General features: G+C 38.5%; 2 protein-coding genes across 3 annotated transcripts; one reads left to right on the top strand and one right to left on the bottom strand.

Moving 5' to 3' along the window:
• The first annotated feature begins 286 nt into the window (after nt 1-286).
• LOC139974755 (rhomboid-related protein 4-like) lies at nt 287-7469 on the top strand. Its single transcript, XM_071982152.1, has 4 exons — nt 287-1519; nt 2960-3205; nt 3354-3527; nt 4221-7469. The coding sequence occupies exons 1-4, from the start codon at nt 1033-1035 to the stop codon at nt 4433-4435; spliced, it is 1122 nt and encodes a 373-aa protein (XP_071838253.1). The 5' UTR covers nt 287-1032; the 3' UTR covers nt 4436-7469.
• Nucleotides 6166-15146, bottom strand: LOC139974752 (kelch-like protein 24). 2 transcript variants are annotated; one of them, XM_071982142.1, is made up of 5 exons: nt 14928-15146; nt 10748-12653; nt 10071-10313; nt 9501-9699; nt 6166-8806 (listed from the first exon to the last, which is right to left on the bottom strand). In XM_071982142.1, exons 2-5 carry the CDS (start codon nt 12629-12631, stop codon nt 8367-8369), a joined length of 2766 nt encoding a protein of 921 aa, XP_071838243.1. In that variant the 5' UTR covers nt 12632-12653; nt 14928-15146; the 3' UTR covers nt 6166-8366. The 2 variants fall into 2 exon arrangements, with proteins under 2 accessions (XP_071838243.1, XP_071838244.1); XM_071982143.1 differs by lacking the exon at nt 14928-15146 and adding an exon at nt 13449-14889.
• Between the last annotated feature and the right edge of the window lie 504 nt (nt 15147-15650).

Below are 15650 nucleotides of genomic sequence, written 5' to 3'. Positions count from 1 at the left end.
AATGAACTTCACCAAATGGCCGGAAGGAAAAATATGAAATATATAGGGCCTACTCAGTGTAGTGTGGTAGGATGTTTCAGCATAAAATATGGACGATGAGCATGTAGAACATTATAATCTTTAATTTACACCTAATGTATTATTTCCATGTTTGCAGATTGCATATAACACTTCACTGGGGCCCGCAAGATCGCCGTCGCGCCCACCCCACAAAAGAAAAATACGCAACGAAAGCCATTTAAGTGTTGTACATCCACTTACACATGACGTCATCGTAAACACGATATGTAGTAGTTACGCGATATCCATGAGAAATGATGCAAGATTAGGTTAAGAATGACGTGTCTGTGAGCTTTTTTAGCACTTACTTTTGTAAGCTTGATGAAAATGTTCTCAAAGTTAAGCAACTATTAATATACACGATCGTGATTCAGCAAACGTCCACAATTTTTCGACTGCATTTAAGAGAACGAAATAGTTCTTCGCTCACTTACTTGCTAGAATAGAAGGTGCAACTTAACGTGGGCATAGTATTAATAAGCCTAACTGTACAACTAGCCTACTGTACTGTAGGCCTACTACAAGTTTCAGAGTTTGACAAACTGCAACCAGTACTGTATCCTCACCAGCTGTAAAAGTGTTTTAATAAACGATGGAAGTGTGTTATTTTCTATACGATTAGCGGACCATGTTTTGATCTACATGTACAAGTAGGCCTACTTATGCAATGTAATGAATGCGATGTTAATTAAGTCTCTCCTCCATAGAAGAGAAAGTTAGGAAAAATAGTACAAGTCAAGCTTAAACTTACTTGTTAGTATCAAGTGTCAAAGTATTTGATGCATTGAATGGAATGGTTAAATGTATTTCCATTACCAGGAAGTCATTATTTGTCAGGAAACATCGACTACAGACAATCTTCGCAGCCTATTTCAACAGTTCTAGTAAAAATTACTTTAACAAGTATTAGCGATATTTGTGTTACTAAGCTGAGATTGGCAAGAACATAGTGGTAAAGGTACTACATCTAACATGTTCAGACCTCGCAGGAGACACGGCCATCATGGAAGACGGAGAGAGGGATTGGGGCTGGCCCTCCTGGCCATGCAACTCTACCAAGTCGGTATTAATCGGATTCCGCCAACCACCTTAGTTACAATTGGCCTCAATGTTGCTATCTATATGCGTGCTCTCAATTCCTTTTTCAAGTCATTCATTAGACATCCCGGCATCAGTAACATATGTGTTAGCACAAGCCACGTTCTCTACCGCAGAGATTGGCCTCGCCTTCTTCTGGCAGCTTGGTTTCACTTGGATGAGTGGCACCTTTATTACAATATGGCATCTTTCCTTTGGAAAGGAATTCAGTTGGAAAGGAGACTTGGTACTTTATACTTTGCATATCTCATTGCTGTATTTTCGGTTTTGACAAATATTGTCATGGTTGGTGTGAACATTGCTGCTGCTGAGGTGCTTAGTGATGACTCATACCTAGTTAGCTGCGCAGCTGGATTTTCTGGTAAGTCACATATCTTATTTTTCTTGTTTTTTTAATTTTTGCTTTATTGTATGATGTAGGTCAGCAACTTTGAACTTATATACTATGGACTCACTATATACAGTCAGTGTTTGTACTATTACATATTTTGAATATTTATGGAACACAACTAACTCAAGTTGTAGAATTAGTCTTGACAGACATTTCTTGTGAGAGAAAATGTAGAATAAAAATGCAGTTTCAGCTGCCATCAGGAAATGCATTTCAGCCTTCCACAGCGATTTAAACCTGGGCATAAGTGGCTGGGGATTCTTACGTCCAGTGGTTCCAAACCAGGTCAGAAGGTTTCCAAATGTCTTAGATTGTGCTCTTTGCCTGTAATGCTATCTAAAGGTCAACGATGATTAAGTCCAGCTTGCAATAATTTATTAATTTCTGAACTTCCAAATGAAATTATCTCTGACTTAATTTGATTACCAATAACTTTAAATTGAAACTATGTTACTAAGGAGAAATCTCATAATAAATATCAAGGAAGACTTGGATATCATGGGTACCTAAATGTTTATCAACTAGAAGTTAGAATGCATATTATTAAGAAAAGAAATAGGCTACTTAGAATTTTACTCTCTTTTTCAAAATATTTTTGAACAGTATTTATGCAGTTTAAAGTATACTGCTAAATGCCAAAACAAAAAATGGTAAACTTATATTTTCAGACAAAAAATAAATGAAATTAACAAAATAAAAAAACACTTGAGACAAATTTGAATGCAAGTTACCAAATACCATGACAAAACTTTCGAACTACAGTACTTTTCTATAGAAGGGAACCAATCTTATTTACTGTATTGTCTATTTTGGTACAAACACACACTAACTTACCAGCAAGCAAGTTTATGATTCCCATCTTCTATAAGACGAGAAACCATTATACTGTACAGTCTGGACTCAAATCCAACCATTGTCATTGACCTAGGTCATACAGTAGATAAAACTGTCATGCAGAGCATACCCACACAGCTAAGAAAAGTTTAGTTTCATTTAGGAGATATCACATATATAATGTTCCTTCACACACAAGGCGAAAGAATTGATCTAGACTATGACATCATCAAGCCACATGTTTTCATCTTCTTCTTCCTTTCATTACATTGTTTTTGTTTTCCTGTAGGATATCTTCAAAGAAAACAAGATTTTTGTTGGAATATAAAATATTATAAAATATATGATCTAATAATAATATATAATATAATATATAGTATGATGATAATATTTTTGTTGGAATATAAATATTATATCTGTTTTGGAGTGTCGTTCTTCACAAAGATATATGTCATATATTCATTAAGCTAAAGATAATGGTTAGTTTTGAGTATTCTTTATAGCTCTGTCCTCAAATTTAGTGTTTGTATGCATGACCTTTCTCCATTTTGGTTTCTTGACTCTTTCTATCAACAGGTGTCATCTTTGCCTTGAAGGTACTCTCCACTCACTATTCTCCGAGAGATTCCCAAAGAATCATGGGATTTATCAATGTGCCGTCACGATGGGCCTGTTGGATCGAATTGGTTGTCATACAGTTGATCGTACCGAGAGCGTCTTTTACTGGTCACTTAGCCGGGATCCTAGTTGGTCTGGCGTATGTCAAGGGACCTCTGAAAAGTATCATGGATATTGGGAGCAATGCAATTATCAGTATTGGAGGTAAGCTTTATTTCCACAATCTTAATTTCCTTGAGCAAACAGTTTTGGGTAATTTCAAGTATTCAGTCTAGTGGCTAGTGCATTGTTCCAGATCAGGGAATAGTTTTTGTTTTTTGCAATTTAATAGTATCCCTATTTTCTCTTCCAGATGGCTTCCACAATATTGATGCTCATCATAGAGAGGAAGCCAGATCATACAGGTATCAAGCAGGAACCTCTGGGTACTCAGAGAGACACCAAGATGATGATGATGATGATGGGTACAGAGGGCAGTCTGAAGAGGAAAAGATCCAGGAGGCAATGAGACGCAGCAGGGAGACAGGTCCGTAGAACTATTATATAAGTCATTCATACCATTACTGGACATTTAGATTTATATCTAAGTTTTTATGAAGGGAATAGTTGAGGAGAGAATGAGAAGGGGGGAGTGTGGGTCCTCTTTTGCCTTTAACTGCACTAATACATATCCACTGATTCTGGAACCATATGATACAGATGAGAAACAAGTCAGTACACAATATAATGATTAAATCAGGTGTTGGACATACCTTTTGGCTTGTATTAGATATTGTTTGGGGTGATATTAAGCAATTGAGATGATGGTGGAGGAGGGGGGAGTGTTGGGTTGAAGGTCCAGGTCATCAAATTCAGGTCTACTGATGCATGGGGATGCAGTAGCAGAAGAGGGGCAGTAGTAATGTTACTATCATCTTGGCACAGAACCAATTAAATTGAAATGCCTGATGTAGTTTACATAATGATGGTTATCTATACATCATTAAATAGGGCACACTTAGGACAGTGAAGAGAAAAGTTGAGGATTCCAGCTGCAGTATTGAAGTATAAATGTATGGCAGCCTATAAGTGCCATATACTGTTAAATTAATATCAAAATAGGGAGTGTTGGGGAGGGGGGGGCGCATAATTTCAATAGCTTTATGATGATTCAAAGTTTGCTACAATAACGTAAAGTTGGATTAAGAAGTAGATACAGTATCTGTTCTCCAATTTACAGCCTACCCTCAGCGAAACGGCTATCAAAACGACAGTGGTGGTCAGCAGAGAAATGAGGAACCCCCCAGCAGTGGCAGGGATTATCAGAGGCTTTATCCAGATTTATCATCTCATCAAAGACAGGATAATCTCCCATATCCGGAAGAGGATGGCATGCCTTTACCTCACAGTCAAGATGAAATACGGAGAAGAAGATTGGCAAGGTTCGATCAGTGAATAAACAAAGTCTTAAAAGCAGTAGTAAATATGTCAGTGTGATATTAAAGGGATATTCCTGTGGCTTGAAGTTGATGGCTTAATTCAACTGCTGAGAATTTTCTGGTCAAAACCAGATCCCAGTGGCATTTCTGAATGGCAAATATGATATTTAACTGACTTATTCACAGAGGAAGTAACATTTTCATCAGAAAAGAAGTTGAATGTTGATAGAGAGACCCTTGACAGCTAAGCAAACATCCCAAATGAATCAGTTTTCAAGGATAAACAAGGAAATTATGGAAAGAAAAAGAGCTCTTAGCAAACTGCTTATCTACTGCAGAAAGCTGTGTAGGTAAATATTTAAAAGTTACCTGTTAGCCTCTGAAGAAGATCTTGCTAGGATCGAAACATCAGGTCCCTTTTATTTATACAAAAGGTACTGTAAGCATGATAGAAAAGTAAAAGTTTTTGATAACCACTTGCCGATATGACATCACAAACCACCTACTGGGATCCACTCCAAGGACAAATCAAGGGTTTAACCTATAAAATCGGTTTTATTCCATCAAACAATATCTTAAGTTACGGACAAGATATTGTGGTGGAGTTTTCCAACAAACAGTATGGAATATTTTGTCTTTTCTATATAGGTGTCACTTTGTCTGCAATTAGAATATCCCTTTAAAAAACAAATGCTAACCCACAAAATAATAGTAATCTTTTATAATTTTTTGTATCAACTTTTATATCTACATATTGAAGTATTGCTCAGGAATATTAACACATGAAATCTTGTCACCATACTCTATAATTTTCTTGTCAGTAGATTTAGGCGTATTTTGGTACACTATGAGCATACTACAAGTTACTAAATATTACCATAGGATTTGAAGGCAATTTGCAATAGTTTTTAATGCAAATTCAAGTGACTCAGCTAATTTCAAGAATCAAACACTTATTTTCACTGTTAGACTGATCCGTATCAATATATTCATTTGTTGCAATGTTAGAAATGTTGCAAAAAAAAGTCTTTATATTGGGCAAAATATTATATGACTAAATTATTGTGTCCTTAGGTAAGGCATTGCCTCTCTTTATTCAGGTGTATCAATGGGGTCCTGCAAGTTATTTTGTTAATATAGTTGCATGAGAAAGTTTGCATCCTATGGGAATTCCCCCCAGAAGACAAGTAGATGAGTGCACTGTAGTGGAGCAAAGAAGAGGAATTTTGCACACTTGGGTGGATGCATGGGTTGGTGGGTGTGACAAGTTACCAATGAACAGGCTTAAATGTTGTTAAGGAGTGTAAGAAGACCACTTCTTGATACAAAACTGAAAACCTTCAAATTTGAAATTACCATCCAGATTTATGATGCTGCTGAAAAAAAAAGGATCAACCAATGTTTTTTTTTTTCGCGTTTGAATTGAAACATTGCAGTGATTGTTCTTTCAACAACTCGTTAGGGTCAAAATGTTTATCTTGGATAATTTGATGGATTTGCATTAATTTTGTTGTTTTCCTATATCAGATGCTCCACAGAGACTCAGTATGTCGATGTCTTTTTTAATGAATTTGCTTGTAGAAGTAGAGACACACACATGCACAGTTGCACACATATCTGCCCACGCACACACATACATGCACGCACGCCCACCCAAACACAAACGTTCCATACATCCTCACATGCCCCCACACACATGCACAAACAGAAGAAAACAAAACAGAAAAAAGAAAGGCAACAAGTAAATGAAGCTTTTGCGTCCATTTTATTTGCTTTCTCTTCATCACTGGTAAATTTTGGAATTAGGTGCTTTGAAAGCGAAAAAATTTATTGCATTTTATACTTTGATCATCTGGTAATTTTGTTCCATAAAAATGTAATTAAGATTTTGTTGGTTTGTACAATGTAAATATGCATGTAGAAAGAAATACTGTAACATAGCATTACTCCACAAAGGAAGAATGAAAAATAAATTAAACAAGAAAAAATGCAAGCAAAACTCTTTTTATCCAAAGCTGGGATTGCAAGGTACTTTAGTTACAGAATTTTACAGAATAAGCAAACAAAATGCAAACTCCATTGCAGCGATAAGAAAAGAGTAAACATTTGCTGGCCGGGAAATCTTGACTCTCTCTCGCTACTGTATGCTCAATTATTTTAAAAGATCAATTAAACTTTAGCATGTACAAGCTAAGAAAGTCAGCATTTCTATAATACAAGTATAATGTTATGAGACGGCCTGGGGTCGCCACTGTTTGGCTTATACAGTTGTAACATTGACTCACAAGTTTCCTAATAGTCTGGGTCTGGTATCAATTGAAACAAATCATGCAAGACCCAACATACCCTTGTTTGAGCACTACATTTACAACCACTCTGGACTGTGTTTATGCCCACCATGTACACTTAGGGGCGGCTACAGATACTCATTTGTGCCTAATTCTATCCATATATTTAATTCGCGAGTGAGAAGATAAGTTTCTTATTTGTAAAACTTGCTGTATAAATGTTTGTATAACTGTATGTGTATCACAGTCTATTGATACTTCTACTATTGCTTTTTTTTTTCGTTTTTTCCGTTTACGACCTGTGTAAGCCGAATTTCCGAATGTGGACAATAAATTCAATTCAATTCAATTCAGTTCACTAATAGGAAATCCTTGTCTATACCTAGGCCCATGGACAGGAGTTCTGACTTGGAAGGTCACTAACAATTCAGGAGGGGCACAATACTTATACTCGTGAGGGGTTGGGTGGGGTAGCGAGGTGACTCCTGGGGGTGGGCACAGCTCCTTGTGGTTCAGCCTGGCTATGGGCCTGCCTATTCCCAGGAGGCTTATAATTGGATATGTATATAACAAGAAAAAAGTTGAAATTAGTATCATAGAGAAAGTAAACTTTGAAAAGTAAGAAAGCAAATTATACATTTATAATGCTTAAGCTGTAACATGCCATATTCAATATAGAGCAAGAATAGAAAGAAATTAAGAAAAAAAGCTGATAAGAAATTGAACAGATATTTCCAAAGTAATAAATGAATGAAAACTTGACAGGCAGCATCTTTTTTACTGTTTTTTAAGAAAAGATTTGAAAGAAATCAAAAAAATTGAAAGAACAAATGATGAAATATCTGTTTACAAATTGTTCAATATTAAAAGCCTTTTAAGTTATGCTTGTACTGTGGTATGCCAATGGGAAAAAAAGGCAAAATAATGTCAGATATTTACAGTTTTTCAACCAAACCTAAAACGGTTGGAATATTGAATAACTGAAGTTACTCACTGTTTTGCTTTAATCTTTATTGATATGTAAAAACACCTTACCCCATTGGGAAATTTTTTATCAAAATTATACTTACAATTAAACTTGATTTTGAATTCAAACTTAGGCAGCATGTGGAACTGATCTGATCACAGCCCTAACCTGATACATCAGGATAATGACTACTGTAATCATATTGATGATAACAGAGGGCAAGGTCCCTCCACAATCCTCCACCCACCCCCTCCCCCTTCCACTCAAACTTCTCCACGGTTTAATAATTCTTCGTTTTAATTATTCTGTCTTATTATGTCACAAAGGACGAATGAATGAATACAAACAGCTGCAACAATAAACTATGATGAATGAACAAATGAATCTTAACAGTAATACAAGGAAGAATTACTTATATAACGAATTTTTAAATTTGATTTACAATGTAGGTGATACCCAAAGGTGACCAACATATTACCGTAACCTATGTTAGTCACCACTTTATGGAATTTATTGATGAAATGTTTACACTCGAGGGACAACATATTTTTAGTCCAATGTGTTACTTTCTATATGAAGAGACAGAGATACATGCATGTCACTCTTAGCCCTAAAATTTTGAACCGATTTTCAGTAGCAATGGCATTTGACCTTCGACCCAATTGTACAAAATGTCATGCGGTAAAACCTACCTAAGGTATGTACTTTTCAATCGTTACACACCCATGTTCGGATAAGGGGTGCGGCATGGTGCCAACTAGCCCCCAAATATCCAGCGCAGGGTCGTAGCAGTAGACATGTGGCACATTGACGCTTGCATCGAGTCTGCTGCCCCCAGCAACGTATATCTTATCACCGACGATAGTTGCGCCATACGAATAGAGATATTTCCCATCAGGCATCCTGCTGCCTTGAACACACTCGCTCACTTGTGGGTTGAATACCATCACGAAGTTGTCAAAGCCTCTATATACCAGGAAATAAATAAGGTCGTTTAATACAACGGCTGTTTCAATTCCATCACCCTGTACTCGCTCAAAGCTAAACATGGGAGACCAGGAATTATCGGCCGGTTCGTAGACGTGCATAATATCAGGCTCTCTGTAGAAGTATCCATTGATGTACAACTTGTCTGTTTAAAGAGAAAAACAAACAAGAAGAAAAAACAAAGAAAAGGAAATATTATATCGGTATAGGCTAGCCGAATTACTTAAACGAAAAGAATTTCGTAACTGAGCATTAGGCCTGAGATGGTGTAGGTTTTTGCTGAGGTCGACAATCATGTAGAAGCTGTACCTCGATCCGTCAAACCCAACCCATTTTCAACAACATGTGCTTTGCATTACTATTTCTGTTGTGATAAAAAGAGTTTACTTCCGTGCAAGAGACAAAGCTGCCTAGTCAGAAACTGTCTGAAGTTAGCGCAGACTACACTTCCGTAACTTAGTCGTCACAATTAGTCAAATTCATGCGATATCATATCAAAACGACAGGAAGATATATTGAGAGAAATTTGTGTAAGTTTTCGCATTTAAATATGCATGTATTCCCAAATGATAACCCCCCAAAAAAGTATTATTGGAAAGGAAATGGATTCCCGATAGCCGTATATTAATAATTTCAAATGAGTAAATTAATAGAATAAATGGCTTGCTATCACTGGGTCACTGGGTCAATTCATTTCTCCCATTTCTTAGCCAACAAAGTTTTTGCTCTTTCAAGAGTTGCTTGCTAAAGTAATTCCTCATATGTTGCTTCTATCGAATGATTTTAATGTTTACAACATGATTAGCAAACAAAGAAGGAAATGATAATTCGAGGTACACCTTCAACAACTGTAGCTACTGGTTTCTCCAAATAACTTCCTTTAATGCGAGTAACACTGGTCCAGATATTCAACACTGGGTCATAACGCTCGATGTCGTTGAATTTCTTAGCCCAACCACTTTTACCACCGATGACGTAAATCTTCTGACCCAATATCGCGACGCCATGTCCGTGACGTGGTTTGGTCATACTAGCCACCTGAAAGAGTAGGTAATCCAAAATAAGATCATATGAGAAATACAGCAACGTAAGGCTGTATTAATGTTTGTGTTGAATGTCTGTCAGTGGGGGTGGGGGTTAATCACTCAGTTGTTATCTGGGGTGGGTGGGTGGGGGGGGGGAACTGAAACCCCCTAGAAGTATATGCATTTGCGTCCCTGCGGTTATTACTTAGGTAATTGATATCTCTTCATATTACCCTAAGTACCACTATAGTGCGACGATGGGACAGCATCCATAGCTTAATTAGAAGATAGACGACGGGTGTGTGTGTGTGGGGGGGGGGGGGGGAGCTGTGATAAGTGAGAGAGAGAGAGTCTCGTATATACGGGGATGAATGTCATATTTACCTGTGTCCACGTATCTGTTAGCGAGTTATAGCGCCAGACATCCGCCAATGTTTCAGCCATTCTTCCATGATCCACCTGACCTCCGATGACGTAAATGTTATTATTCATAGCGACGGTAGCAAAACGTTGATTCCTTCCAGGGAAGGATGCCAATGCGTGCCATGTATTTTCCATGGGAATGTAACACCATACTTCTCGAACCCACTGCTGTGCATCATCGTAACCACCAACGATAATAATCACCTGGAGAGAAAAATGGTACCAATTCAGTGGGGATGAGCATTAGAGGGCTGGTGACACAGGTGGTTCACATATCAAAGGGCACAATAACTATAAATAGCATGTCACATGTGTAACAGGTCTTTCTTATCACGCAGTCATAAACGTATCACTGAGTAGATTTTGGCAGTTCGAATGAACTCCATTCGAACTTTATGTGTATTCCACAGGCTTTGACGAACATGACGTACACATTATGTGAGTTTCTAAGAGCATCTTTAACGTATATATTCCATATATACACTGTTGAGTCGTGTAAAATGAATAGATAGCTTTAAACAATGGTAGTTACTTATGACGTCACATCAAATAAGTTAATGTGTTTTTGTGAGGAGTGCACGGGGGGGGGGGGGGTAAGAGGTGGTTACCGGGTATCGACATATGATTTACAAGCTTACCTCTTTCGTCATTGAAAATCTAAGCTTCATTCTAGGATCTTTCATCTGTGAACGGGTTTGCACGGATTTTTCACGAAGTTGTTCGGCTTCCTCGATCAATACACGACAAGCTGGATCGTCCAACAATAACTTCTTTGCCTTGACCAAGCCTCTGAAGAGAATCGGCTCTATCAAGGGTAGACGAATGTTTTGCAAGACGAGCGCCGCCAATGGCAGACGTGTCTCGACGTCTTGATGTAACCACCTCCAAAAGCAGTCGAAAACTACTTCTTCTTTCTTCGCGTTCAGTCTGTCGTCTGCGAAATATTGCGCCAAAACTTGAGCTTCGAGGTTAAGGAACTCTTCTTCTTGGATTATTTCGCAGAAATTCACCAAAGCAAAGTTAAACGCGTCTTCGTAAAGTTGTTCATTGTCGAAGATTCTAGCAAAGTTGAGTAACTCGAGACAATTATAAATATCCAATCTCGCACTGAGGAATTTACTGCCGGCGGTAATGACCGGTTTAATCTGCAGGAAACTCGCCGTCTCGAGTAAATCTTGTGCATTTTCCTGATCGATTTGAAGTTGACAAGTGTACAAGAAATCCACCAACAACGAGAAAATATGAGCGGGAACATTACGAAGTGTAATTTCGTTCGCTTTCTGTTCGAGCATATCGCTCGTTAACATGGCGCGAAAGTAGGGGCTAACGGCTACTAAAATAGCTTTGTGACAGTGGAAAACACAGTCTTCGACTTTCAGGATGAGATCTGTGAAACATCCTTTCTTCCGATCCTGGTTGAGAACGCGGAGAACTTCCAGAGGGTAGTTATTTTCGGTGAAGGTACATTCTGCAGGAGGCTGGCTGTTATCCTCCTCCGTACAAAAAATCGACGAACTTACAGCACTTAAAGAGGATGTATCACTTCCGGTGTCCAAACAGAACTGTCCAACCAAAATTTCACTACATGCCAATTCTACAGATTTGCCGAGCAACATCTGCTCCGCAGAACACAATTGATGAAGATCATGCGCGTTAAGTTGTCCCAACTTAATTTTATGTGTGTAGATATATTCTATAACGTCAGAGACGGTATCTGGGTTTACTGTCAGTACCTCGATTTCGTCGCATAAACTTGGGATGGTGTCGAGAAGTGCTCGGAAGTAAGGACTACCGGCGGCGAGGATACCGCGATGACAGTTAAGCTTCCACGGTGCTAATGTCTTTACCTTTAAATCCACCATGTCGTTGCTCTCTCTCATTTCCGAGAGGGCATCAAACAACTCGAGCGAATGTTCTGGGTGAATTGTACCGGGTTTACTGTCGACACCGACACCGCCACTCTCCGTAGATATGCTCCGCCTGAGAAGATCCTTTGCATGACGCCTTGATTTGTGACGCGAACCACTCGTATCTTTGGAAACATCGTTCTCGATACCGGATACAAGAATACTCGGTACGTTTTCTCGGTCGTAGCGCGGTTCAGCCCAAAACCCTGAACCAGAATTGCTGTCGTTCCATGACGGCACGGAATCGTCAGAATTCGATACATCGGCCACATCCGATTTTCTCCATCCTAGGAAGGTCTCATTACCTTCCATAGGTAGGTCCACAGGAATTCCACCAACTGCCCCTTGTAATTCCAAACTTGAGTTGAAAGAATCCGCGGTGTCGGTAGCCATTATTTTCGATGTCGATTGCGTTAAGTCATAATGAAAGTTCCCCGGTTGATCAAGGTCAACAATAGTCGGTCCAGGAAGACATTTGTGTGCAGATTCCGTCTCCGGACTATCTGGAGTGACCTTTGCCCTCTTGGCGGTGTTCCGTTCGCTATCAACATGAACAACCGACGAGCTCCGCTGTCGTCGTACAGAGCTACTGTCGCTAGAATCCGATTCATCCATAGCGTATAGGAGTCTCAATATCCTGAAATAAACGGAGGAAACAGTAATCAAGGTTGTGAAGGTCATTCATTTTATAGAACAGAGAGAGCCGTATACATAGAGACAAGGGGTAGGAGCGGGGGGGGGGGGGGGCACGCCCCCCCCCATTTTTTCCAAAATAGCACTACTGGCAAATAAAATATGCCCCTTTGATGAAGAACTGTGTTTTGGAAATCTTAAGCATTTGTTAATTTTAATATCTTGTTTTAATTATTTACGTGCACCATAGTAGTATTGATACTAACACATCATATATTTTAAGTGATGGCCGGTGTGTATCGGTTTAGAGCATAACGAGTGGTAGTTGTGGAATGAGAAAGTGCCCATCTGATGTTGTGCCCCCCCCCCCCACTTTTTGGAAGCTTCCTACCCTCCCCCCCCCCCTGTATAGAGTGTATTATATAACTCTTACAGAATATACAAAATGGCACCACCAATCACGTGACAGTAAACCATAACGTCGCAATTCTCTCTAGCACTGCAAAGAAATTGCAGCTGTTTTCTTGAATTTTATATCCTAACAACAAATGTCTCCACTGATAGTAACGTCCAATTATATGCGTAACACATTTCCATGTTGTAGTTTCGTCTATTATGTCATCCCAAACTAAGCAGCCATCCTTCTAAGCTCATGGGAAGAGGTATCGAAGGGGGGGGGGGGGTTATGATACCAGACGTTGGTATAATCAGTTAAGAGATAGACCCCCATTCCCCGATTTGTACAGAAAACTATTTAAAAAATACAACATTACCCCCCCAAAAAACATCGTCAGTTTACCTGTACCATCCCTCTAACTGCTCTCTCCATCTATGGTGAACATAAATCCTATAGTTGTAACACGCCGTACCCCGAATATGCGATGGAAGATGTATATCCCAAATAAAACCGCTACTAAATGGTTAATTCTTTAGTTAAATGCATGGCTGGCTCTACGCGATATATCTCAAACTGGAATTGTTCATCCTCCTACAGTATACTGTATAGGCCTATATATGTATATGACATAAGCACAAATTTATCAGATAAACACTAGCCACACAAATGATTCAATTGATAAAATTCCTTAATAAATGAGTAATGTGTTCGCAATTGACATATAAAGTTTCCGTAATTAACGAAGACAATTAACCCATATACCTGTGTTACAAATGTCTGCAAATACAGCCTACTTGTCAGCAAAATACAAAGGTTTGTACTTGGTTGTGGAAGTAAAACTATGGCTACGATTGTAAGGTAGTGCGTAGATGCCGACATCGAAAGGACAAAACAGTTTCCATTCTCAACGCATATGAGATGATGTGACATTTTAGCTTGTAACAAACCGCCTTTTAGTGCACAGGCTAGGCCTTCTGTTGTCGATTACAAATGCGTTTATGTGTGTGTGTGTGCATATAGGCATATCGTGTACAGGACAAGTCCACACAATATGTGCTTAGTCTTAAATGACCAGACATATTCAAACAGGTAAATAAACACGTTAGGCCATGTTTATACAGTTTGTCATCGGGTAGCCGACTCAAAACAATTGCCATTTTGCATGGTCTGGAACCAACTGGAGGTCGGTAAGCTGATATTTACACACGAACTGGTTTGGTTTTAATTCAAGGATTAGATATTCCCTCATAATCGAAACTGAAAACACATACGCAGTGCAACGATATGCCATTAAAACCCGTTCAGGTTGCCAGCTTAACAATGCTTTACTGAAAATCTGGCAAACTGGTTGGAGTCCCTTTGTCCATTGTGGACGAGATTACCAACAACATACGACTCAGCGGTGAATGTACCTTTCATTACCGTATCCAAAGGTTATAATCATTCATACGTACCCGGGAAACAGCACTTAGTAACCGGGTCCAAAATAAAAATAGTTAACCGACCAATCACATTCCAGATACAATCTGACGTTGGCACTTATTACTAACGCAATAAACAGAAAAACTAAAAGTGTATGCTTATAATGATGCCAGTTAGCCTAAATCGCTTCCCTAAAATAAAATAATCGGAAACGATCATGCCAATAACTTTGAACATGCTAGCTAAATTAACAAATTAAATGCTTCCAAAACACAATTTGAATCCACTGAAGTTAAGCTTTTGAGACCGTTGTGGTCTTATATTTACATTGTCTCAGTTAGGTATCTTCAAAATCTAAATCACGGATTACGAACCACATTAGCAAATAAAACGGGAGAACTTGAGAAGGAGAAAAAAAAATCCAACGTCAAAAGATTGACTCTCATGCATTGAACCTACCTTTCAAAATGAGGTTTTCCGATGGTTTAGGTTCTACAATTGTGTACAACGAAAAGTGAAAGAAAACAATCCTTGATGATAACAAAATATTAATATGCTCAGGTAAAGTCACTTGGTATACTGCGATAGACATGCAAGTGCTTGCTTTATTTGATCTCCCATACAGGCATCAAATTTCAAAACAAGAACCCCAGTACATAAAACGTTCCAAGAATTGATGAGTACATCACGTGCACTCATCATCTGACAAGCTTGCTGCGCAACAGTGAGAAATCATTATACGGTCTGACCATTTTAACAGTATATAGCAGATATCCAAATCAACTTTGTTCTATTGATATGATGATCAGATATATCCTATAGCCTGAGCGTCCTAGATAGTGTATGGTGATATAGTAGGCTATACATATGTCATATATGCTTGGACTACAATAGCAACATTTCACCCTTGCATTAAAGAATTCCTCTCCCTTTTTGATAACATATAAGTATGTCATAATATCAGTAATGTTCAAGTTCAAACTGTTTACATTATAGTAGATCAAAACATACGTGAATTTGGTCACCTCTTTGTGTCAAGTCATCTACAGTAGATAGCTGTCTGTTTTGACATTTTGTTGAGTTGGCGCCAAAATGCACAGGAGGCCATTGGAATGCATGCCTGAAATTCCTGATCGCATGCCAAAGATTACTCCATTAGCAGACGAGGAACGGGTTACAAAT

This window comes from Apostichopus japonicus, chromosome 10 (assembly GCF_037975245.1).
Source record: "Apostichopus japonicus isolate 1M-3 chromosome 10, ASM3797524v1, whole genome shotgun sequence".
NCBI lineage: Eukaryota > Metazoa > Echinodermata > Holothuroidea > Aspidochirotida > Stichopodidae > Apostichopus > Apostichopus japonicus.
The sequence above is the reverse complement of the archived record's forward strand: the minus strand, read 5'-3'. Positions and strand labels throughout refer to the sequence as shown.